General features: G+C 33.9%; 1 protein-coding gene and 4 long non-coding RNA genes across 5 annotated transcripts; 1 reads left to right on the top strand and 4 right to left on the bottom strand.

Annotated features, from left to right (window-relative positions):
- LOC125058309 lies at positions 1–27,042 on the bottom strand. Its single transcript, XM_047662375.1, has 9 exons — positions 26,804–27,042; positions 11,806–11,906; positions 9,379–9,490; positions 8,624–8,818; positions 7,851–7,980; positions 5,634–5,671; positions 3,434–3,594; positions 2,358–2,457; positions 1–170 (listed from the first exon to the last, which is right to left on the bottom strand). Exons 1-9 carry the CDS (start codon positions 26,806–26,808, stop codon positions 89–91), a joined length of 924 nt encoding a protein of 307 aa, XP_047518331.1. The 5' UTR covers positions 26,809–27,042; the 3' UTR covers positions 1–88.
- LOC125058313 lies at positions 13,522–14,024 on the bottom strand. Its single transcript, XR_007118371.1, has 2 exons — positions 13,902–14,024; positions 13,522–13,688 (listed from the first exon to the last, which is right to left on the bottom strand). It is a non-coding gene; the product is annotated as an uncharacterized LOC125058313 (long non-coding RNA).
- LOC125058314 lies at positions 15,004–16,099 on the bottom strand. Its single transcript, XR_007118372.1, has 2 exons — positions 15,621–16,099; positions 15,004–15,148 (listed from the first exon to the last, which is right to left on the bottom strand). It is a non-coding gene; the product is annotated as an uncharacterized LOC125058314 (long non-coding RNA).
- LOC125058317 lies at positions 19,404–19,817 on the top strand. The gene is made up of 2 exons (XR_007118375.1): positions 19,404–19,582; positions 19,671–19,817. It is a non-coding gene; the product is annotated as an uncharacterized LOC125058317 (long non-coding RNA).
- Positions 23,160–24,867, bottom strand: LOC125058315. The gene is made up of 3 exons (XR_007118373.1): positions 23,678–24,867; positions 23,425–23,592; positions 23,160–23,357 (listed from the first exon to the last, which is right to left on the bottom strand). It is a non-coding gene; the product is annotated as an uncharacterized LOC125058315 (long non-coding RNA).
- Positions 27,043–27,547: the final 505 nt, after the last annotated feature.

The raw sequence follows: 27,547 nt of genomic DNA, 5'->3' as shown, positions 1-27,547 counted from the left end.
CTTATTCTCGCCCTTGAGAACTGGCTGTAAATGTAATTATAGATTAAATGTGACCTAAAATATTTTATTAAAATAGCTTAAGTTTTAGTTAAGTAAGTTCTAAATCCTCATATCCAGTTGGCACATCTGTACAGCAGACATGGAGGTGGTGTGAACATCCCAGTCGGCTTCTGGAAATTACAATATCTTTTGTAAACTAAAAATAAAAAAACTAATGTTCCTCTATGGCGGTAGTTTTGATTTGCGTTCCTTAGACATTCTAATTCTTGAAACTCTCATTCATAAAACTGAGTTATATCACTCCATCTTCACCGTGCAAAGTATCCTGCTATAGAATTCCTTACCTATTCATATCAGACGAGCTCAGTCTTTCAATTTATTTAAAAATCTTCTTTTTTATTATCTTTTTTCTGCCTCGTGATAAGCTACTACTTTTATATATTAATTGTGAGTCAAATAACCTTAGGCTGAGCTTTTACATGCCTGTTTATACATACTTTTTTTTTTGACAATTCACATTAATTGACCCAGTCCCATGCTAAGCTGGTGAAGCTTGTGTTATGGGTACTAGGCAATGGATATACATACATATATAGACCTAACACATATAAATACATATTTACACAAGACCTAAGCACAACACCAAATGCTCATCACATCGATGTTTATCTCAGCCGGGGATCGAACCCGGGACCCATGGATTCGCAGTCAGGGGTACTAACCACTAGACCAATGAGCCGTCAAATTATTATTTATACCTTTTCTTTAGATTTAATTTTAGTTATAGTTGCATGTTATTTTTAGTATCTTTTTGTTAATTAATTATGCATCTCTTGTACTTTACCCTCTGAAGGTTTTTATTTATTGTTCCATATTAGGGTTGCCTGGAAGATCGCTTGTTAGCGATAAGGCCGCCCGTTGCCTAATAACTTATGTCACCTACTTACTTTTTTGTTTTTTTATATGTGTAATTATGTGTATTATGGCAATGAAGTATAAATAAATAAAATAATATTAAGGGTCTGTTTCACAATGTATGGATAAAGTACCAAATAGCTATGCAACACATAAATTATTTGGAAGATAAATTGTGCTATTTGACACTTCATCGGACTCATAACTTATTAGTCCAGTCAGTCAAGACAATTAATTCATTATAATTCCAAAAGTTTTCAAATTTTGATGTAAGGTCGGGAGTGATATTAAAACAAACTATAAAATTTTGCAACCTGCTCTGCGGTCCGGAACATTGTTAAAAATGCAATAAATGATAATTTGCTCAGTTCTTGAGACCAAAATTCCAAAAGTTCTGCAAAGTTGGAGTGGTGTTAAATATATTGTTTTACATCACGTGTCAAATTTGCAACCAATTTAAGTGTACGGAACATTTTTTGTTATTAAAAATTAATGTTTTTCTTTATTAAACTGAAGGAAAACGTTCCAAAAGTTCTGCAAATTTGACAGATATATCGAAAATAAAATAAATAACAAAAAATGTTCCGTACACTTAGGTTGGTTGCAAATTTTATACGTGATATGAAATATTATACCGAAAACTTCCCCAAGTTTGCAGAACTTTTGGAATTTTTTTCACGACCATACAGCAAAAATTAATTTAATTGCAATTTTAACAATGTTCCGGACTGCGGACAAGGTTGCAAAATGAGATTTATTGTCGTCCCAATGTACCATTCACTTGACCGAAGTTTGAAAACTTTTGGAATTATTATCAAATTTTCGATTTCGAATGTCTATAATGACTGGTGTATTATGATGGACTTTATGTGACGAATTGCGCTATCTGACAGTCGTGAAACGCAACAATAGTGCTTATCCTATCAATCTATATATTATATAAAAATCAAACCGTGTTCCGTTGTCACGCCATAACATGAAAACGGCTTGACCGATTTGTCTGATTCTTTTTTTATAATATTCCTTGAAGTACGAGGATGGTTCTTACGGAGAGAAAAATTAAAAAAAATTGAGTGAAAAAGTCTAAAAACAACACTTTTCTATATTCCCATACAAAATATTCGTAATAATATTTAAAGGCAATTTGAACTTTAATACCATATCATAAAGTTCAAGTGTTAGTAGTGGGGTTCCGGGAAGGTAAATTTTTATTTTTTGACATAATGTATTTGTTGTATTATCAACTTTCTTTTTTCTATCTTACTAGCTAGACCGGTGTCACGAATAGCACAATAAGTATTAAAAAAACTAGAGAATCGACTGTTAGGCGGTACGATGTTCGCCAGGCCAGCTAGTAAGTAATAAATAGCTAATTTGGAACTTATGTAGAACTTATCCGTACATTGTGACCCTAAAAATTCACATATAATCTATATAAGTACCCTTTATCATGTAATTTATCCTGGGGCCCATCATAACAGCTGAAATATGATATGCATTCACCAATTTCGCCCATAGAGGTCAAACACGGACTACTGGGATCTGAAAATGTAAGCGTGAATTTTAATCTACAGAACTTTTAAAACATTTTTGTAGATATCGATATGTTCCTTAATATTGTGGAACATTTTTTGAAGTTATACTTCTGTAAGCGCGTTATGAGAGTGAAATTTTACGATGCGCGCGCACCGTGACACAAAATTAACAGAATCAAGTTGCGCACGGCAGATGCTACGGCATTGGACATAATTTAGAAACAACATTCGAATAATGAGAGAATTTATGTTACACTTAATGTAAGAGAAGAATAATAAATATTTATTTATTTTTTCAAATGTAAACTGAACTTTATTGACTATAATGACTCCTTTTCCAGTCTTTGAGTATTTAATTGTAATTAATTATTTGCATGCAATCAAAAACTATTTTTAATAATGCCAAAGAAGTATAACTTCTTACGCGCGTACATAAGTACACGGACCCTTTTTTTCTATCATCATTAGTTTTCGCAGCGCAAGAGATGTAAGATATTATATAGGCATTTTTTTACACCTTATGTAACATTATTGTGTTTTTAGTAGGGATCCTTATTTTTTTCTCTTAATCAAAATAGCCTTTTAATCAGTGATAATGTAGCATTCAAATGGTGAAAGAATTTTTAATATCGGTCCAGCCTTGCGATTCTGTAACTCACTTTTCGAACTCACTTAACACATTCTGATAAACAATAAACTACAAGCTCCCACCTTTTCAGAATGCCAAATCATAAAATGACTGCTTTACGACTGATTTGAGAGCGACCGCCGATGCGAAAACCGCTGTGTGAGTTCGAAAAGTGTGTTACAGAATCGCAGGGCTGACATGTGTACTTTGTTGCATGCACCTTTTTTTCTAATATTAAGGTGTACAGATTGTACTGTCATTGAACATAGATAATTTTGCACCAACCCATCCGGAATATATCAGAATCAAACCCCAATGTATGCACTGTAACTAGTAGTTATAAGATGAAAAATACCTTTTTCAGGTCTCTTATCAATCTTTTTCACTGGTGCTTCGGAGACAGGATCCATTTTTGATAAGCTATTTAGCCAATCACCAGAGCTGTTCAGACCATTGACAGACTTGCACAGCAGCATTTCCACGGACACCTTACGCCGAGTCGTTTTAGCAACATTGCTGTTAATTATTTGCTATTATTATACTTTTGCTCTGATATTCCTACCTAATTAAAACTTATTATTATTAATAATAGTGTTGGCCTAGTGGCATCAGCTTGCAACTCTCATACCTGAGCTCGTAGGTTCGATCCCCGGCTGTGCACCAATGGACTTACTTTCTATGTGCGCATTTAACATTTGCTCGAACGGTGAAGGAAAACAGCAAAAACCGACATGTCTTAGACCCAAAAAGTCGACGGCTTGTGTCAGGCACTGGAGGCTGATCACCTACTTGCCTATTAGATTTAAAAAGCATGAAACAAATCCAGAAATCTAAGACCCAAGACCTCCACTGATTGTATTGCTAATAATATGCCCTAAAACAAAAGTGGCAATGGGCGGGGCATATAGCAAGATCACAGATAAGAATAGGTGGACTTTCAAGACAGCTGTATGGAAAGGACCAAGAGGAAGAAGAAGAAGAGGTCGCCTAAAAAGGTGGATAGAAGAGATAGAAGCGGTAACAGGTAACGAATGGAGAAAGAGAGCCATACACAGAGTCAGTTGGAAAAAAATCGGTTGTCTGTAAAGTCGGTTTACTGACGATAGTTGAACGTGACAACGTCACGAATCGCTCTGTGCCTCTCTGTCGCTTCGCGCTCTCGCTTGCACTTCAAGCCTTAAATGGAACGCCTCAGAGCGAGGTAACGCTTCACGAGTCATGTTTTTTCGTGCGTGCAGCCGGCTCCATCGATTTATAAGACGTTGTCACGTCAAAAGCTTTTACCCGTGAAAAGTAAAATAATCTAAGCTGTATATTATAATTTGTTTTTGTCATGATTGGCAATAAAACGGGCTTTATTATTATTAATGCTAATAGAGGCCTCGTAGACTAGCGGTCTTATTAAGTGGCAGCTAGGTGAGGGGTACCGGGTTCGACTTCCGGTTCGAGGGCAAGTTTTTATTTAATTTAAATTTGTTCTCGGCCTTTGGGAGGTTTGTGCGGTACCGGGCGAGTGCCTAAACCGTACATGGAGGACACGGTCGAAGTTCTAAGACAAGCACGAATTATAAATCTTATACTTGACGCTGGCTAATGCACAAACAGTGCCAGAGCCATAAAAAAAAATTATTGCTAATAATGTATTTACATTTATAGTCGCGGAGGCGTCGCGGACCCGTACGACTTATTCGATACAAAAACTCCCCTTGGCAGTTGTGTACGTACGGGCTATTCGATTGTGAGGAATTTGCATGGATCTAGTTGGCTCTGCGCCTTCTAAGTTTACATACACATATGTGTTAGCTTTTAATATTTATTTAATTAAATTCTAAACATTTTAAGAGAATAATAATAAATATTTATTTATTTAATTTTTCAAATGTAAACTGAACTTCATTGACTATAATGACTCCTTTTCCAGTATTTGATTATTTAATTGTAATTAATTATTTGCATGCAATCAAAAACTATTTTTAATAATGCCAAAGAAGTATAACTTCTTACGCGCATACATAAGTATACGCACCCTTTTTTTTTAAATCGTTCAACTAAATATGAATTTTCTTTTGAGACACCCGTTATATTTTGATAAGTATGTGAGATATTTGGGAACATAAATAAAATAAATAAAATTAAGCTGCATTCGACATACACTGATTTGTCAAGTTAGCTAATGCTAAATCAATTTGCATAAATTAATATTATTGACGACTCATTGGTCTAGTGGTAAGTACCCCTGACTGCGAATCCATGGGTCCCGGGTTCGATCCCCGGCTGAGGCGAACATAGATGTGATTTGCATTTGGTGTTGTTCTTAGGTCTTGGGTGTTTAAATATGTATTTATATGTATATCTATCTATAATATGTATGTATATTGTATATCCGTTGCCGTTACCCATAACACAAGCTTCACCAGCTTAGCATGGGACTAGGTCAATTAGGTGTGAATTGTCTTTAAAAAAAAAGAAAAAAAAAGCTAATTTACTGGAACTAATTCTTAGATTAGACGATTAGAATTTAATTTCTAAGAAATTATATAAAAAAGATAACTCACGTAATGATGTTCATCATTATTTTTATCCGCCTGGATACCTGGAAAAAACAATTTCAAATAATATATTATTAAAAGGAGTCCCTTTACGCAAGGTTCCGAAGATACTGGCAGCGTTCCCCCTTTGAATTGCTAGACTAATTCTTTGTCCGAGGTAGCTGCCAGATCTTCGGTCTCCTGTGATGTCGACTAACCTTTTTGATATTTCCTTAAAAAGCCTTATAGTGCTAGGACCCCACGGACCAAGGGTCTCGACACCGAATGGGACAAAATCATATTCGGAGCTTAGTGTATTTGCAAGCTTTAGCTTTTTCAGCCGCATCACAAACCGCACCAGCTCTGTTGTTGGTTCCATGTAGATGGGAAGGGGCCAGTGTGTCTGAACAGGTTGCACCTCATACCAGCACCCGGCCCATCTTCCATGGAATCAAACTCATACCGTCCGGTCTCTTGCCATCGTCTTTTGCAATTCCAGTCTTTTTTTTTTTGTGGGGAAATGCGTTACGCATACCCTCCCGCGGCACGGTTGACCTTGGTGGGGAAGGGTTATGTGGGACTCGCACAACAGTGCATACCCACTAAAACCCCACGGCGCCACCAGCAATCGCCCTGGGCAGGACACGGTAACAGCGTAGCCTTGTCCGCATCCAGCCACGCGATCAGCCGTTAGTATCACGGTCCTCTACGGCCACAAATGATATGGAATGGACCTTGGCACAGCAAGGGCCTTTCACATCGGCCAATTCACCCTGTTTATAAAGCTGGGGGAGGTCGGGCACGATGCTTGCAGGGATGCGTCAGCATCCCTTCTTTTCGACGCATGAACCCCTGTTCCCCCGCTGGAGCAACTGCGTGCCCACGATTACACACAGGGTTGCACGGTGCAACGGCGGCGCTGTGGTCTCCTACGGCGACGCGGGTGGGCTGCAGGATCATCCTCCCTGGCCCTCTCCGCCTCTTCCTTTTGGTGCATGACGGCTTCACAGAATCTCTGGAGGATTTCCCACATGCCGTCACTGTCCGAGTTTGTAACTGCTACTCTCACAATGTTGCTACTCTCACAATGTGCAAATTTGCAATTCCAGTCGGCTCAAGTAGACTTGGCACGTTGACGGTGGCAAGGGATCGTTGAGTGCGGCATGTCTCGAGAAGCGGCTAGCACTCTTTACACGCTTTATATATTAGCTTCACCTTATGTATGTATGTATGACATCTTCGGACTCGATTTTGACCCACTTTAAACGGACAGATTTAATTCAAACTTTGTACACTTATAAAGAATCAGCGACAATATAATAATTTCATAGGTTTATCTCGAAGAAACAATGAAATTTTTTTTAAGTCCACAAAGCAATACGATTAAATTGAGACAACACGTATTGCTACTAGGACTAAAAAGTGGAAAATAAATATAGTTTAAAAAAGCTATAAAACACGCTTTTAAAGCACATCAAACTAAAAAGTGAAAAATAATTCCTAATTTAGGCTGAAAATGGTAATGAACAAAAAAATACTGGTATTATTGTGAAAAAGCGTGGGGCGCTCTGTGCCATATTTTTCGTCTATCGAGCAACAATTATTTTTCACTTTTTAGTTTGATGTGCTTTAAAAGCGTGTTTTATAGTTTTTTTAAACTATATTTATTTGGTATGACACTCCGTGATGTCCTACCTTGTCGATATCACTGCTACAGGGACATTTATGAGGAGATTCGGAGCGTGTCAAGCTCAAGAAATGTTTAATTATAAATTTGAGTCTATTGTGGAAGCGGATCCATCGGAAACTACGTCCGAGTAATCTGCCGGCTGCGGTGTTAGTCATAAAACTGTACTTCCACTTGGAGCAAATTGGGAAGGTGAAAAAGCATGATTGTATCTGGCATAGCATTAGATACGCTTCATAAGACGGCCAACTTCCAGAACTGCCTTGCGATTCTGTAACTCACTTTTCGAACTCACACAGCGGTTTTCGCATCGGCGGTCGCTCTCAAATCAGTCGTGAAGCAGTCATTTTATGATTTGGCATTCTGAAAAGGTGGGAGCTTGTAGTTTATTGTTTATCAGAATGCCAAATCATAAAATTACTGCTTCACGACTGATTTGAGAGCGACCGCCGAGAAGAGAGCTGGAGAAGCACCGTCAGATGATGATGATGATGAAAAGTTATCAAAAAGAGCGTTTCTATAGCACTTAACACGATGTTATGGAAACTCGTACTTACCAAAGATCGGTCGTTTTTAATAGCATTGATTTTATGGGCGATCTTCATCAACACCGAATGATGGATCAGACTTCCACCTTCCAAAGAATCATTTGGATCCCGACTGACTGCCTGGTTCTGACTGACTTTTCTAGAGTAGGTATTTTCTGTATTTAATTGTCTATGGTTATCGAGTATACATTAAATATTCTTTTTATATAAACGAGAATTGATCCGCGACTGCATCTGCGCGGGATTAGTATTTCGAGTATCTTATATTAGCGTGGCATAGAAAAAAACTACTACAGATATTTACTTAAAATGAATAAAGACATTTTTATTTATTTTGTTATTATATTCACTATTTACGATAACATTTCCATCATAAATTACATATGTGTAACTCTAGCGGTTTTGGCAGAGCACGCCGGAATAGCTCCCAGATGGTAGATTTTTTCCTACTCACTTGATATATGGACAATACATACAATATTTTAAAAAATTGTAGCCCGTAAGTTATTCTGATGTATAAGCTATATTATTGTAAAGTTTCATTAAAATCCATTCATTACTTTTTACGTGAAAGAGTAACAAACATCCACCAGTATTAACAAATTTTCGCGTTTTAATATTAGTAGTATTACCTAAGCCATAAGTGATATCGAAATGAGAAAAATGTTATTAGCTGCCACAGCGGTTTTCGCTTCGGCGGTCGCTCTCAAATCAGTCGTGAAGAAGTCATTGTATGATTTGGCATTCTGAAAAGGTGGGAACTTGTAGTTTTGTGTGATTACCTCAACACAGAAACCATCCAAGGAAACTCTTCAAACTCGGCGTACGTCTTTGAAGAGTCGGGGATTGAGTAGCCGCCGGGGTTGCTCCATCCACATCCTGCCCTCTTTTTCGGCTTTGGAGGTGGAGTCACGGTTCCTGTCGTAACCAATCGACTGGTTGGACAGCACATCTCCAACTTGTGGCAGCTTATCCCTCTGGAAATTAAATTAGTAGTTTAGTTAGTAAGAAAAGTCAATTTTCATATAAAAACAAAATAAATCATAACTCTGCAGGGGTTGACCTTAGAGACCTCCCGTAGAACAATTTTTTGCCGCTGATGACCTCATCTATCCCCTATTTGCGTTTGATCCACGACTTTTTGGCCACCCTGTATACATATTAACCACGAAGTCAGTGTTTTAAAATAGCCCCTCACCTCCAGTGCCCACTCCCCTCAAATTGGAATTGTCCAACAGCTTGCTGCTTCGAATTTTTTTGTAAATCAGATGATTTTATTTGATTTGTAAATAGAAAGGCGAACAGTGTCAAGTTCCTCTCGTCCGTTATAATATTGCCTTGATTTAGTAAGTTGGGATATAAACTGACGTTGACGTTGCTAATTTACAAGGTCTGTGACATATAATGACAATGGCAGCCGACACCAGCGGTATTGCTCAGACATATATTATAGGTATTTGAAGTCGGGTACATTGTTCTAAATTACTTATTTAAATTACTGTATCTAAAGGCCATGTTAAATGGGCCCTACACTTGCCTATAAACATCCTCCTTTTCCAAGTCAATTTCGTTTCTGTCCATACATTCCGACAATTTCACACATTGTCCCATTTGCTGATTCTCAGTGTAACAATCCGTGGGTCCTTTATCTGAAACGTAAATATTTTAAATGAATTGAACAACGATCGTAATGAACTAGGGTTTATATGCTTTTTATATGCGGCAAATGCGCCCATACGTTAGCCAATAAAGGCTATGGGCCACGGATGACCAAACGTATGCTGTTTTTGGAGTTTACTCCTTAAGAAACGATTTGAGTTATAAGGCCCCGTACGGAAATTTTATGAGGAGTAAAATCAAGTGTAACACGAAAAGTTGAGGCGTTATGTGTAACACGAAAAGTTAAGGCGTTATGTAGAAAGTTTTGACAGCCACGTTACAACATTGTCAGTGTTGACAGGTGTAAAAAATAAAAGTAGATTGTCTAGCGTGCCATAGAGTTTTGTCAATAGTAATGGTCAGTGAAATTAAAACTAAAAAGATTGTTCATTCTTATTCTTCTCTTACTATAAAGCCGGGCGCATACATACTGATTCCGGATCAGGTTTCCGTATCAGGGTTTCAGATTCGGAAACCTGAATGGTCCGCGTGCATACAAAATGTTCGACAAGGCGCACACCGTTCTTACTTTTTCCGGACAGAAAAAAACCTGACGTTCGGTTCGGAATTTCTCCGTGCGTTCATTTTGGAAGAACGGAAAAAAACCTGATGACGTCACCCCGAACGCAGCATTCGCATACATTTTGGCTCGATCGCCGCACACGTACGGAATTTTTCATTCAGAATCGCGTAGGCGCTGTGCCGAGTAGACGTACGAAGTGTAACGCTCTCCGTACTTTTTATTTTATCTCGTATGCTATTATGAAGCTCATCAAAGGATTTCATTGACATCCTGTAATATTTGAAGAATTCTTCTGGGTATGCCCGTAACTTTGCTCCTTTGACATAGAATTGACTCTCAGTTAATCTTTGGGTATTCAGTGGATGCACCCAATAACGACGTTTTATGCCCTTTTTTGTCTAGCGCCAATTAAAGAGCAATGAGCATCAATTCCTCTTCGTCGTCCATCGTGCGTTATCAGAAGCGTCTATGATCGAACTGATCGTTTAAATTCCGAAACAAAAAACAGAATGTGTGCGCTCTCCACACGGAATTCTTGATTAGGAAACCTGATCAGGATTTCTGATCAGGAATCAGTATGTATGCGCCCGGCTTTAAGGTAACTTTGGTCACAGAAAGAAAATCCTATTTGGGCATAGATGATGTAGGTACGTTTTATTACTACTACAAACATTTATATTATAAAAACATATATTCTTACCACCTTTAGTATGAAAATATGATCGACAGCCACAGAACATTATCGCCATTTTATCGTTCGTAAGGAGTAAACTCCAATCGTGCGTCGTAGCTGACACACACACACTTTTGTTTAAATACTTGGAGGTTATATCTCTTTGGGAACACAGAGGAGAGGAACTAGCGAAGATTTCACATCCATAGATCGCTAAAGGAAATGCCTCGTGGGGAAGCTTTCCAGCCATCGGGATGTGTAAATTTTATAACGCAATTTATATTTCAGTCAAACCGTTTACGACGACATCGTTTAGAACAACATACCGGTTATATTGACCAAAATCAAAGGTCCCGGCCGGTAAAAGTATAAGGTACTTAATAACAAATCATCGGCTGTTACGACTATCGATTTTTACGACCAAATATGAGTAGTCGATGTCGTTATAACAGATTTTGACTGTATATTGAGGCAATATTATGGAATGAAAATCCGATAATTTGTTATTTCTCCGTAACTCGCAAACTTTTTTTTTTTATAGTACGGGGGGCAAACGGGCAGGAGGCTCATCTGATGTTAAGTGATACCGCCGCCCATGGACACTCTCAATGCCAGAGGGCTAAGTGCGTTGCCGGCCTTTTAAGAATTGGTACGCTCTTTTCTTGAAGGACCCTAAGTCGAATTGGTTCGGAAATACGTCAGTGGGCAGCTGGTTCCACATAGTGGTGGTGCGCGGCAAAAACTACCTTGAAAAACGCTCAGTTGTGGAACGGCGGACGTCGAGGTGATACGCGTGGAATTTCGTATTCTCGTAGTCTCGACGTCCGATGATGAAACTCAGCTGCAGGTATTAATCCGAACAACTCCTCTGAACACTCTCCATGGTAAATGCGGTAGAAGATGCAGAGTGACCCCACATCTCTACGCAACGCCAAAGGATCAAGCCGCTCAGAGAGGGATTGGTCGTCGACGATTCGAACCGCTCTGCCTTGTATACGGCAAACTATCAAACTATGGCAAGTCTCGCTCATTCGCTTGATTTGTAGCCGTAGAGACATTAATAACACAAATTATAAAAATACAAAGATATATTATTATTAAGTACTAACCTGTCGGAGTTAAAAAGGTTTCTAACCATATATTTATGCTCTGGGAATTGTTATTCTGTCCTTGACATCCCCACACCAGCAAACACAGCGCCACAATTGACCTGCAAAACATGTAATTTTTGAAGTCAAACTTCTTTATCGGCGTTGGAAAAAAAATTACCGTCACATTATTTATTATTTATTATTTATTATTTATTATTTATTATTTATTATTTATTATTTATTATTTATTATTTATTATTTATTATTTATTATTTATTATTTATTATTTATTATTTATTATTTATTATTTATTATTTATTATTTATTATTTATTATTTATTATTTATTATTTATTATTTATTATTTATTATTTATTATTTATTATTTATTATTTATTATTTATTATTTATTATTTATTATTTATTATTTATTATTTATTATTTATTATTTATTATTTATTATTTATTATTTATTATTTATTATTTATTATTTATTATTTATTATTTATTATTTATTATTTATTATTTATTATTTATTATTTATTATTTATTATTTATTATTTATTATTTATTATTTATTATTTATTATTTATTATTTATTATTTATTATTTATTATTTATTATTTATTATTTATTATTTATTATTTATTATTTATTATTTATTATTTATTATTTATTATTTATTATTTATTATTTATTATTTATTATTTATTATTTATTATTTATTATTTATTATTTATTATTTATTATTTATTATATTAGAGGAAACTCTTTGGTAATTTGCATACATATTATATCGTCATAGTTCGTTATTTAAAGTTGGCGTTGCTATGGTCTTGTTATGTTTTTATATTGTCACTTATTAATAAACTGGGGGCCTACCATGAACTCTTATTGCGAGCCTATTGACAACCTACAACTGAGATGCATCGCTAATTCGTACCATGGGGCCTACCATGAACTCTTATTGCGAGCCTATTGACAACCTACAACTGAGATGCATCGCTAATTCGTACCATGACATCGAAAAAACGAGACAGTTTAGGTTCCCACGTGACCTTAGCGATTATCAGATTTCGTTCGTTCAATTTGTATGAAAATCCGTACCATGACCGCTCGGCTGAACCGAAATTTGACAGTTGCGCCTTCCAACTATGACAGGATAAGCGATTCTAAAAAAGTTAGTTTTTGTTCAACTTTTTTGTATCGAAATGTCCAAATAATAGTTTAGAACCTATAAAATTCAATATTTGTATTAAAACTTGTTAATAAAGTTAAAATAATAAGATTTATCTACTATGGCTAACATATGAAATAAAATATAATTTTTATATTTTGGGGTATTTTGAGTTTAGAGAGTGTGATAATAAATAAATTATTAAAATATCGACGGAGATGAGAAACAAGACGGCAATGCCCTTCTACCGACTTCGAAGATATTGATTTTATAATTTATTATAGATTAACTACTTTGACTCATTGAAGATTTCAGTGTACCTACAAATAATTGCACATGGTTCAATAATATTTTAATTAATTATTTAGGCATGTCTAACAAAAACATAATTCCCCAATATATCATATTTACAATAAATAATAATGCCATATCACTAGTAGATATTTATTATAGTTAAATTTTTCCTCATTATGTTCATGAATTGTATTATTCTCCTCTGCTTTTTCTTTAAAAAAACAGAGGTGTTTCTCAAATTTATAATGTGTAAATAATAAGCCATTTGAAAGTATTATAATAACAGTATTTATTTAGTTAGGATGACTCCATCAAGATAGAAAAATCTTGTCTTGTCTTGTCTTGAATCAGGCAATGTTCAATTGGATATAAACATATATTCTTATTTATATATTTTCTTCTCTCAATTCAGCGAGTTTGTCAGGTTTAAGCTGTAAAGACAATAGAATTATTTATATTATATGAATTAGTTAACGTATAAATTGAATTTGTAAAATATTAAGGAATCAATTTTTATCATTATTTACTTGATGATTTTCGAGTAATAGGTTGATTGTAATATCTTATGCAAAGAGTTTAATATCAGCAATTCACTTCGATATAGATATTTATTTTTAATAAACCAATTTTTGAACAATACTTACCCCATCATATTACTTTATAAGTTAAACAATTTGTAAAACTATATTTATGAAACCGAAATTTTGTAAACACCAAATATATTGAAAGCTCCTATCAAAATTTGAAGGAAACGTTTAAAAATAATAAGTGTCAACTGCACAGCACCAGAAAACTTTAAATTTAAAATATATCAAAAGAATAGTTTTATATTAAATAAATATATATTAAGACATAATAGCTTATTATAATTGATGAATTATTTAAAATAATTTTATATTTTATTTATTTTTATAGAAACATCTGTCGAATTAAGTTTGACAGTTAAATTTCTAAACTTACATAGAAACCACAAACAAAATTATCGTTCTTTCATTCGGTCTTGCGATGCTAATACGATTCAGCTTATAGGCGGTCATGGTACGAAAAAATGCGATTGACTTTAGGTACCTAAACTCAACTGCATCTCAACTGGATTGTTTTAAGAAAGTTCATGGTAGGCCCCCATGACATCGAAAAAACGAGACAGTTTAGGTTCCCACGTGACCTTAGCGGTTATCAGATTTCGTTCGTTCAATTTGTATGAAAATCCGTACCATGACCGCTCGGCTGAACCGAAATTTGACAGTTGCGCCTTCCAACTATGACAGAAAAAGCGATTCTAAAAAAGTTACTTTTTGTCCAACTTTTTTGTATCGAAATGTCCAAGTAATAGTTAAAAACCTTTAAATATATATATAGTATACATACATACTGTAAAGTATATATCTACTATGTATGTTTCGGATAATTTGAGGTATTTTGAGTTTAGAAAGTGTCATTATAAATTAATTATTAAAATATCGACGGAGATGAGAAACAAGTCGGCAATGCCCTTCTACCTACTTCGTATATATCGAGTTAATATAATAACCTAAAAATAATTGCATAAGCTGTTCAATAATATTCAATTAATTATTTAGGCATGTCTAACACAAACATAATTCCCCAATATATCATATTTTATAATAAATAAGCATGCCATATCAGTAGTAAATATTTATTATAATTAAATTTTTCCTCATTATGTTCATGAATTGTAGTATTACATAGGTATTTTTCAAATTTATAATGTGTAAATAATAAGCCATTTGAAAATAATATAATAACAGTATTTATTTAGTAGATGACTCCATCAATATAGAAAAAGGTGTCTTCAGGCAATGTTCAATTGGATATAAACATATATTCATATATTTCATTCTCTCAATTCAGCGAGTTTGTCAGGTTTAAGCTGTAAAGAAGATATAATTATTTATATTATATGAATTAGTTAACGTATAAACTAAATTTGTACAATTTGAAGAAAATAATTTTTATTGACGACTCATTGGTCTAGTGGTTAGTACCCCTGACTGCGAATCCATGGGTCCCGGGTTCGATCCCCGGCTGAGGCGAACATCGATGTGATGAGCATTTGGTGTTGTTCTTAGGTCTTGGGTGTTTAAATATGTATTTATATCTATCTATAATATGTATGTATATCCGTTGCCTAGTACCCATAACACAAGCTTCACCAGCTTAGCATGGGACTAGGTCAATTGGTGTGAATTGTCTTTAAAAAAAAAAAAAAAAATAATAATAATTTTTATTATGATTTTCGAGTATTAAGTTGATTTGTAATATCTTTTGCAAAGAGTTTTATCAGGAATTAACTTCGATATAGGTATTTATTTTTAATCAACAAATTTGTGAACAATACTTACCCCATCATATTATTTTATAAGTGAAACAATTTGTAAAACTATATTTATAAAACTGAAATTTTGTAAACACCAAAATATTGAAAGCTCCTATCAAAATTTGACGGAATCGTTTAAAAATAATAAGTGTCAACTATCAAAGCACCAGAAAACTGTTGAAAATATATCAAAAGAATAGTTTTATATATTAAATAAATATATATATTAACACATAATAGCTTATTATGATTGATGAATTATTGAAAACAATTTTATATTTTATTTATTTTTATAGAAACATCTGTCAAAGAAAATTTGACAGTTAAATTTCAAAACTTACATAGAAACCTCAAATAAAATTATCGTTCTTTCATTCGGTCTTGCGATGCAAATACGTTTCAGCTTATAGGCGGTCATGGTACGAAAAAATGCTATTGACTTTAGGTACCTAAACTCAACTGCATCTCAACTGGATTGTTTTAAGAAAGTTCATGGTAGGCCCCCTGGACTGCTGCACGCGACTACCGCTGCACACCCATAACCCAACAAAGGTTATGGGCCCAGTCATAGTCCAGTAAATTAATAAAAAAAAGGGGGAACTAGAGTGCTTAACCTAGTAACGATGGCGAGTGTGCGAATAGAATTATTAAGCCGTGATAATTACGACTCATGGCGAATCCAGGCCCATGCTCTATTGATTAAGAGCGATGTGTGGGGCTATGTGGATGGTAGCATTAAGAAGCCAGCTGAGCCAGCAGAGGCGTTGCTTTGGGAAGCGGCGGATGCAAAGGCGAGAGCGGAGATTATTCTCTCAATTAGTCCAGGTGAGCTACGACACATTAAGGGGACGAGTACGTCGCGAGAATGTTGGTTCAAATTAGAAAGCATCTTCGCGTCTTCGGGTCCCGCTAAGAAAGCGACACTGTTAAAGCAGCTCATATTACACAAGATGTGTGAGGAGGACGACATGCGTGAATATCTGTTAAGCTTCTTTGAAGCCAAAGAAAAGTTACTAGACATGGACATAAATATAAATAATGATCTTGCATCTATTATTTTACTCTATAGTTTGCCCCCAAGTTATGAGAACTTTAGATGTGCGATGGAGACTAGAGATTCATTGCCAGACCCGAATTCTTTAAAAGTTAAAATTCTTGAAGAAGATGCCTCTAGGCGACAGCAAAGGAAGGAGACAGAGAGGGGGTCGTCAGCAATGTTCGCTAGGAGAAAAACCACGCTAGGAGCTAGGAGTTCTACATCTAAAAATCCGCAGAATTATAAACCGGATCAAGCGTTTAAATTTAAATGTTACAGATGTCATAAACAAGGGCATAAAGCTTCGGACTGCCCGTGTAAAGGAACAAGGCAGGACTCAAAATGTGTTAGTGAGTTAGGTGCTAGTGAGAATTTTAACTCATGTGTTCTATCTGTTTCAGAGTGTAACGGAGTGATTGGTTCGGGATGTGGAGGAAACTGGCTCATAGATAGTGGGTGTACATCGCACCTTTGTAGATCGAAAGGAAAATTTGACACCTTGACAAATTGCAGTAGTAAGTTAAGTTTGGCCACCAATGTGAGTACATTTGCAAAAGGTAAAGGAACTGTGAGTTTGAATGGGGAGGTTCCGATAAAACTATCAGACACTTTATATGTTCCCGATTTGCGATGCAACTTAATTTCCGTATCTAAAATTACAAGCAAAGGTTTTAATGTAACTTTTAAGAAAGATTCAGCTTATGTAACCGATTCTGAAGGGAATATTAAGTTCATAGCAGATCGAAAAAACAACCTTTATTATATGCGGGAGGGCCATGCTTCTGTTTCTGCGATTTCCGAAACTAAGAACGATTTACTATCCTGGCACGAACGTTTAGGTCACTTAAATGTGAAGGATTTAATAAAAGTATTAGGTCATGTGGGCATTAAAGTTGATATGTCAAATATAAATATTTTATACGACTGTAAGTATTGTGTGCAGGGTAAGATGACTTCTTTCCCATTTTCCAAGTCGAGTGGACCATGTGACGAAAAACTGTCCATCATCCATTCCGATGTAGTTGGGCCAATTCGAAATGAAACTGTCGGTGGTGCAAAATATTTTGTCACGTTTATTGACGATTGTACTAGATGGTGCGAAGTTTACTTACTGAAGAGTAAGAGTGGTGTTCTGGAATGTTTCAAAGAATACAAGAGCTATGTTGAGAACCTTACCGCTAAGAGAATAAAGTATTTACAAACTGATAACGGTGGAGAATACTGTAATAATAAGTTTGATCAATTCCTGAAACAAGAGGGGATAATAAGAAGACTGACTATACCTCAAACCCCACAGCAGAATGGCGTAGCAGAACGAATGAACAGGACATTAGTTGAAATGGCTAGGTGTATGTTACTTTCATCTAATCTCTCAGCAGGTTTTTGGGGAGATGCTGTATTGGTGGCATGTCATATTAGGAATCGTTGTCCCACGAGTAGTTTGGGTGGTACAATTCCGTACGAGAAGTGGTTTGGCTCTCCAGTGAAGATTGAGTATCTTCAGAAGTTTGGAGCTGAAGTTTATGTTCTAGACAAGAGTCCAACCAAGGACAAATTTGCTGCCAGAAGTGTCAATGGAATATTTATTGGATATCCAATGAACCAAAAGGGATATAAGGTATGGATACCAGTAGACCATAAAACCATTATAGCTAGGGATGTGAAATTCTGCAAGACGAGGCTCGATACTAATGATGACAGTAAATCGGCAATTACTCATGATCCTTTTCAGCTAGATCAATTTTCTGCTGATGTTGATACACCGAAGCCGAAATATGTAGAGGTGGACGTAATACCAAGTACATCTTATTCAGGAACTCGAGAAATGATCGTGGAGACGACTGATTCACCCCTTGGTTCACCTTCTCTATGTCATGAGGAAGATAGTGAAATAGCGCAAGCTGATACAGAGGTAACGTATAAGAGAGGTCCCGGAAGACCAAAACTTCAGAAAGGCCAAGTTGGCCGACCTAAGAAGGTCTATAAAATGATACCCAATGATAATAATGGCCGTGCAGAAGAAACTTTACCTGAGGATGTTGCGTTGACTGTGGAAACTTCCTTAGGGGATGCCCTAAGTAGCGCTGAACGTGCTCTATGGGAGGAAGCAATATTGTCTGAGGTCAAAAGTCTTGTAAAAAATGAAACATGGGAAATTGTTCAAAAGCCGAGAAATCGAAAAGCGGTAGGATGCCGATATGTATTGACAACGAAGCTTAACGTTGACAAAACCGAGAAGAAGAAAGCACGGTTGGTAGCCAAGGGCTACAGTCAACGATATGGCATCGATTACCGAAACACTTTTTCACCTGTCGTCCGACTAGACACGGTAAGACTGCTTACAGCGCTCGCGGTTGAATTAGACATGGAGATACACCAGTTGGATATCAATACTGCATATCTGAATGGATATCTTGACGAGGAAATTTATATGGAGGTTCCAGAATTGTTGACAGAGTGCTTAGGTAGAAGTTATTAAAGAAGAAAGAGACGAAAGCTTAAAAGAGCAGGCTCGTAAGATGTTAAATGATCTGAAGACAGGTGGAGATGTATGTCGATTGAAGAAATCACTGTATGGCTTGAAACAAGCTGGACGTCAATGGAACAAAAGACTTGACAATAAATTGAAGTCAATGCATTTTAAACAGTCTTTGAAGGAACCGTGTCTCTACTATTTGGACGGTAACTCCATTGATACGTCTATATACTTAGCGGTTTATGTTGATGATTTACTGATAGTTTCACGCAATAAAGGTCTCATACAACCTTTCAAAGATGAACTTTCCAAAGAGTTTGATTTAAAAGACTATGGACTGGCGAAATATATTTTAGGCATTGACATTGTCAAAAATGAGTATGCCACGAAACTGTCACAACAAAAATATATTAATGATTTGATGATAAAATTCGGCATGGAGAATTGTAAAGAAACAGTGACCACGCCGATGGAGGTGAATTTTAGACCCGATGGTTCACAAATTCCGCTGGAGAAGGAATGTCCATATAGAGAATTAATCGGAAGCTTGATTTATCTTTCAGCAGGAACTCGTCCGGATATCACACACGCCGTGACAAGATTAGCAGCGTTTTGTGATAATCCTGGACAGATACAGTGGAATGCGGTGAAAAGATTACTTCGTTATCTTAAGAGGACAGCCGATTATGGACTGATTTATCGAAAAACAGGTAAGAGCTTAATTGGTTATTCGGATGCTGACTGGGCAAATTGTCCTATAGATAGGAAGTCATACTCCGGGTATGCTTTTTTGTTAGGAGGGGCTGCGATTTCATGGAAATCCCAGAAACAGAAATGCGTAGCAACTTCAACGTGCGAAGCCGAATATATTAGTTTAAATTTGGCGATAAAAGAGGCAGTTTACCTGAATAGTCTTATGAAAGAGATAGGGTTGCGCGATTTCGGGAACATAGTGTTGTACTGCGATAATCAAGGTGCCTTATTTCTATCGGAGGATCCAGTCTTCCACGCCCGAACTAAACATTTCGATATTCAATATTATTTTATAAGAAGTGTTTTAAGGGAGAATACTGACATACAATTATCGTATGTGTCTACCGAGGAGATGGCGGCGGATGTGCTAACAAAAGCTTTACAAAGACAGAAACATTACCGCTGCATCTCAATGTTAGGTGTAGATTAAGATTGCATGTCTGTATATTTTTGTAATGACTATTTAGTACATATTTGTTGTTAAATGTGTATGCAAATCAAGGGGGTGTATTAGAGGAAACTCTTTGGTAATTTGCATACATATTATATCGTCATAGTTCGTTATTTAAAGTTGGCGTTGCTATGGTCTTGTTATGTTTTTATATTGTCACTTATTAATATGCTGGACTGCTGCACGCGACTACCGCTGCACACCCATAACCCAACATATTATTTATTATTTATTATTTATTATTTATTATTTATTATTTATTATTTATTATTTATTATTTATTATTTATTATTTATTATTTATTATTTATTATTTATTATTTATTATTTATTATTTATTATTTATTATTTATTATTTATTATTTATTATTTATTATTTATTATTTATTATTTATTATTTATTATTTATTATTTATTATTTATTATTTATTATTTATTATTTATTATTTATTATTTATTATTTATTATTTATTATTTATTATTTATTATTTATTATTTATTATTTATTATTTATTATTTATTATTTATTATTTATTATTTATTATTTATTATTTATTATTTATTATTTATTATTTATTATTTATTATTTATTATTTATTATTTATTATTTATTATTTATTATTTATTATTTATTATTTATTATTTATTATTTATTATTTATTATTTATTATTTATTATTTATTATTTATTATTTATTATTTATTATTTATTATTTATTATTTATTATTTATTATTTATTATTTATTATTTATTATTTATTATTTATTATTTATTATTTATTATTTATTATTTATTATTTATTATTTATTATTTATTATTTATTATTTATTATTTATTATTTATTATTTATTATTTATTATTTATTATTTATTATTTATTATTTATTATTTATTATTTATTATTTATTATTTATTATTTATTATTTATTATTTATTATTTATTATTTATTATTTATTATTTATTATTTTTTATTTATTATTTTTATTTTTATTTATTATTTATTATTTATTATTTATTATTTATTATTAACACTTCAAGATTAGTTTGCCACTGAAGTTTCACTTCTGACATGTGTACTTTGTACCCACACACTTTTTTTGACATTATATGAAAGAAGTCTGGAGTATTAACGACTCACTCTCTCACTATTAAGGCCATTAATAGTGAGAGAGTGATTTTCTCGATTTGTTTTACACGATGCCATTTTCTTGTACATACCAGAGCAATAATTGAATGCAATAAATGAAGCGCAATAATTGACGTTCAAGAATTGTATGCAACTGTTTACACTTGAAAACTTGAATGCAATTTTTGTATTCAAGTTTTGACAGGGAAATAATTGCACATGCCTTTTGTTTACATCAATGCAACTATTTTAAGGAGATTATTGCTTTCAAGTTTCGACTTGTCTAAACACAGGCTTGTACGTGCGTATACCATTTAATGGCGCTTTCGTTCAAGTATTTCACGTATTTGCGTTGGCAAATTTTTCATTCAAGTCTTACATGTTTTAAAAGAGAGTGTTGGAGTTTGAATATGTAAATATTAATGTAATAATGGCATGCAACACTTGTAACATGTCATTTATTGCGTCGATATAATTGTATGCTACGTGTTAGGGCCAGTTTTTTGATCCGTAGTTAACTCAACTATTGGTTAAATATTCTTACTATTAGTTAAAAACTTGCAAAATGCATTTTTTGATCCGTGGTTAGAGTAACAAATGGTCAAATATCAAACCATTAGTCAAAAAAGTTAACTACTCAATATCGGAGGGTTAACAAGATGGCCGCTGGTAATTTATATAGTAACAGCTGTTTGTCACAAAAATCAAACTATGATAAATACGTTTATTACTATTTAATGATGAATTTTAACATAGTGAGATACTTTAATGAATGATACGATGATATTATATTAGAATGTGTTAATGAGAAGACCAAAAATATTTTGTCACCGTTACCTCATTTATTTATTAAAGTTCACCACATGATATATAATGCTATTTCTACAGTATATATGTTACAAGCTATCTTTCATAAGATACAATATGACAATTATGGTAAACATAAATGTTACAAAAAATAAAAATATTACACGTCCAATATTAGATTTTACTAGTACCTACCTAATTCTTTGCTTACCTACTGTTAAGCTAAAAATCACTAACAATCAAAGCTGTTAAGAAAAAAAGGGGATTAGGTATCAGATAGGAACTTAACAGCTGCTTTTTTAAATTGTTTAGCCCTCTACCGAATATAGCAAGCTCTGGATAAGTAGTGTTTATTTTGTAATACATTCGCGAAGAATTCGAATGAGAGGTGCCTAGGTTGGTTTTTGCATTCAAAAGATTTTTGTCACCGTTACCCCCTATCGAAGGGAACAGTGCTCTGGTTTGTTACTGAAATTAGGAATGATCTTAAACTGCCAATGAACAAGAGTATAGACTACATTAATAAATAATATTAACTGTAATTCATTATGTATGTTACTGCCTATAATATTAACTTATAATTATTATAAGTACATACTTTTAATAAACTACAGCTACACATTAGTAAGGACCTATGATATTCTTTAGGGGTTTTATTACATATGTGAGTTAGCATCTACCTACTTTATTATAAGATTTTATAAATAAAACATGTAACTAAAATAAACTGTTTAATTATAACTGTTACTTAAATACAAACCATTTTTATTAAAAAAACATTACAAAATTTACATTAAACTCTAAAGTAGCAATTAAATATTTTCTAATTGTTTCTTCTTGCATTCCACCTCAATTTGATGCAACTCTTTTTGCTGCTATATATATTTATTGTGCCTTTCTTCCATTGCTGCATCGCTGCAGCATGGATTTTTGGTGGGCCTCTTCTTTGTGCAGCAAATGTTTTTGATGCTCTTCCTTAGCATAATTGGAGAAATCATGCTATCTTTTTGCTTGTTTTTGTTTCAAAACCTCAATTTTTTTATGCGAGTGGATCATAATCCGCTTTCTTGTTTCCAAAGGGTTAAAAGAATTTTCCTTTTGTTGTAGGACACAGCTGAAAACAAGAATAAATATAAATATGTGCCTAGACCTACATTAAAGGTATATTAAATAACACTAACACTTCGGTGTCTAGACCCATCTGAGTTGAAAACATCACAGAGATTTCCAAGCTGCATCTTTTTGTAGATTGCTGCAGTGATCAGTTGTTTGCAGGTTACGACTGTATAATCCTTGAGAAGCATCACCAGTTTGGCAGTTTCTTTTTGGCGAAGTTAGCAGTATGGTCCCTTTAAAAAACATAAATGTATTACTTTCTATTACGAAACACAAGATAAACCGGAATAAATAACACGAAAATATGTTTGTACTTACTTGTTTGACCGTTGGCTGTTTGCGGACATCGTTATTTATATATTTAAGTATCGTAAAAGGTGTAAACCGTATTAAAACACAGAAAAACAACTTTATTTATATCGTGTTATTTAGATTAATTTGACACTTCAAACTCTTCAAAGCGCAAATAACGAATGAAGATGGCAAAAATGGATTTCATTCACTCAATATGTCTAGTGTTGTCATACAAAATAAATGTTCCCCACAAAAAAGAACCACATTTTTTGGGATGTCATTGCTCAGTGCACTGGCAACAAATTGACCAATTGTTAAGTTTAACTATAGTTAAAATAGACATTGAAAAACGCATTTACGATTTTACCAATGGTTATTCATTAAACTATAGTTAATGTAACAAATGGTTAAACCATTTTTTACTACGGATCAAAAAACTGGCCCTAAGTGGCGCTTTAAGTCACAAATTACTGTACACGGACTATGGTATAGTATAGACCAGGCATCAGCGTATAATGTGTGAGATAGCGAATGATTGACATATGTCGTATTTACAGTTTTTTAATTTTTTCATTGAAGATTGCTTATTATTGACCAAAATACACATTCGAATGAATAATTCTTGAACAAAGTTACTGAGTCGTGACAAAATAAGCTACTTAGCGATGAAAGGTTATGTTTGGTTCTTTACGTTCACTATAGCTTTTACAGCCAATTATGCAACAATTCACCATCACTGACACTTTAAATACACCTCTAACCCATATTTTAAGACTTTATCTATAAGGATAAAGTCTTAAAATATTAATTATTTAAGACTTTTTACGATTTTAAGACTTTATCTATAAGGATAAAGTCTTAAAATATGGGTTTGACTTGGGTTTCACAGATCAGTAAGCGGTGAAAACTTGTTTAAACCAAACAACCACCAAGGGTTCGGTGGTAAACAAATAAAACCCGATACGCAAATAGAGAGAGAAAAACTGATACTTTGTTTTGCTCTCACTTAAGTATTTCACGTTAATGCCTTCTCTCTTTAGTTATTATTGTCATTTTAGAAGCTCATCTAGTTCTATACTCTATTTACGGCTACAGGCAAGAAAATTGCTTCGTGTATAGGTCGGTTATCAAAAGCTGGCGCGTTCACAGTACTCACACTAATGCAATTTCACTATACAGTATGTTTAAAAATATGACTATTTGCCAAGCTATATATTTTAGTCTACTCTGGTTTTAGTAAGGTTGGGTGGGTTGTAAATAAATAAAAATGTGTCAAATACATATAAATATTATGTGCCTACGAGGGTGGATGCAAAAGTTCTAAGCCCGACCAAGAACGTAAAAGAGTAGTTTGTGTAAATAATTTTTCATTTTTCGACATAAGCTCCATCTAGCTCAACACACTTCACTTTTACTTCACTAACTATTCTTTCAATACGCCTCTTAGAAACCCCAGTCGCATCTGATGTCAAATTAAAAATATTTTTTTTTTCATTAAACTGTTTTTATTAAGATGCTTAAAATAATTAAAAATATTGTGCACCATTTCACGTGATTGCCCTGGTAATGTTTGAAAAAAGATCAACATGTACAGTAAACATCAACATAAACAGTAGCAAAAGAAAAACAATAACTGTCTCTTTATACTCATAAGCTTGACCGAGCGCGAGAGAGACGGACAGTCTTTTCATGTTGTATTTGTGATTGTATTTCAGTTTGACATCACGCCTCGCGCTTATTCACAGACACTACACAAGCACAAAGTGTAAATGTGTTGAAGCCGCCACCTATAAATGGCGCTTTAAGTCACAAATGAGTAATTATGCCCAAATATCACAAATATGTCACGGGCAAAAGGAAAATGTATTTACGAATCCTATAAATCCTTTAGCCTGTCTCAATAAATGATCTATTCACTATTTCTTCCAATATAATAATAATAATAATTAAGCCTCATTTATTCCTTGAAACATTTTTACAAAATATACACACACACACAAAATACATACATATATACATACATATACATACAACATATATATATTATTGAGTTTAGGCCTCCTCCAATTGACTCCATCTCTCTCTTTTCTTCCAATATATTGAAATATATTAGAAACTAGCTGACCTGGCGAACATCGTACCGCCTAACAGTCGATTCTTCATTTTTTTTTAATACTTATTCTGCTATTCGGGACACCGGTCTAGCTAGTAAGATAAAAAAAGAAAGTTAATAATACAACAAATACATTATTTCAAAAAATAAAAATTTACCTTCCCGGAACCCCTCCACTAACACTTGAACTTTATGATATGGTATTAAAGTTCAAATTGCCTTTAAATATTATTACGAATATTTTGTATGGGAATATAGAAAAGTGTTGTTTTTAGACTTTTTCACTCAATTTTTTTAATTTTTCTCTCCGTAAGAACCATCCTCGTACTTCAAGGAATATTATAAAAAAAGAATCAGACGACGTGACAACGGAAAACGGGTTACATTTTTATATATATAGATAATAATTAATTTAGATGGCGTAGTCGTTCGTTGTGCCAATACATTTCGCCAATTCATTTTGTTTATTTAGATAACTCGGGCTCAAAATATCTAAACTGATGCAATGCTTGCAACAGTTTATCAGCCATTAGATAAGTTTTATATTCGAAATTGTCCGTTTGTCGTTTATTATGATAATTTAGCATTATTTATGGCGTAATAATATAATGCTTGGCTAGAAATTGTATCGAATAGCAAGCAATATTAGCAGCCAGCACAAGCTACATGCAAAATATAAAAATTGTATTAAAACAATTTGTAACATCGATTAAAATAATAGTTACAATTGTCAATTTATAAATCTTTCTGCAAAAGCGTATAAATATAAATCTTACTGTACAACATCATCCTGCAGAACATGTCAAAATAAAGTTAGTCTAAACTTATTACAAAGACTATTTTTCTTTTCGAACAAATCCAAATATTATAGGAGAAATTACAATAATTTCTTCACCATTAGAATGTTACATAACTCTCAAAATAATTTAAAATATTGACTCAACTGAACTTATTTCAGAGGAACAGTTTGTACAACATACAATAATTGTAAAAAGTAATAAAAGTTCAAAGAAATAAAAATATTGTGAATTACTTACTTCATTTTACACACTACTGCACTGTCCAGAAGTCTATTATAAATTAATTCACTATACAATAATAAGATATTGTTATCAGTTGATAAAAAATTTAGCGAACAGTATTTTGACCCATTGTCGTCAGCAGTGTTGGCCTAGTAGCTTAAGCGACCCTGAAGTCGTGTGTTCGAATCACAGTTAGAATCCAAAGAATTGTTTCTGCGCAATTAATTACCTGCCCTGCGATTCTGTAACTCACTTTTCGAACTCATTCTGAAAAGGTGGGAGCTTGTAGTTTATTGTTTATTAGAATGCCAAATCATAAAATGACTGCTTCACGACTGATTTAAGAGCTGATGCGAAAACCGCTGAGTGAGTTAGAAAAGTGAGTTACAGAATCGCAAGGCTGGTGAAAAACATCGCGAGGATACTTGCAGGTATTAAGCCCCAACATGTGATGTGTTGGTGTAAAATACTCACAACGACACACTGAATAAATTAAAAACTCTCGATAAACGAAAATTAATCAATAAAGCTTTTTTATAAATTTGACGATTAATTAAATGATCCTAATCCTTGTGATTGATTTGCTCCAGTTCAAACAATTTGTATGACTCAAAACTTGGCGATTAAAAAGAGTGGCGAAGAGTTTCTTGCCAGTTCTTCATGCCCTACGCCCTTGACTTGTAGTAAATGTAAATTAACAATCAATTTAACACCTTTTCTGTTGACGTTCATAAGTGTACTTGTTTACCTATATTAATA

This window comes from Pieris napi, chromosome 18 (genome assembly GCF_905475465.1).
Source record: "Pieris napi chromosome 18, ilPieNapi1.2, whole genome shotgun sequence".
Classification (NCBI taxonomy): domain Eukaryota; kingdom Metazoa; phylum Arthropoda; class Insecta; order Lepidoptera; family Pieridae; genus Pieris; species Pieris napi.
Note: the sequence above shows the minus strand (reverse complement) of the source record. Positions and strands in the feature narration are given on the sequence as shown.

Bases quoted from the DNA above. Each gene is read 5' to 3' on its own strand.
- LOC125058309 (XM_047662375.1), bottom strand. The intron at 7,981-8,623 runs GTAATCACACAA...TACCTACTCTAG, and splicing joins TGGATGGTTTCTGTGTTGAG to AAAAGTCAGTCAGAACCAGG. The intron at 5,672-7,850 runs GTAAGTACGAGT...TGTTTTTTCCAG, and splicing joins TTAAAAACGACCGATCTTTG to GTATCCAGGCGGATAAAAAT.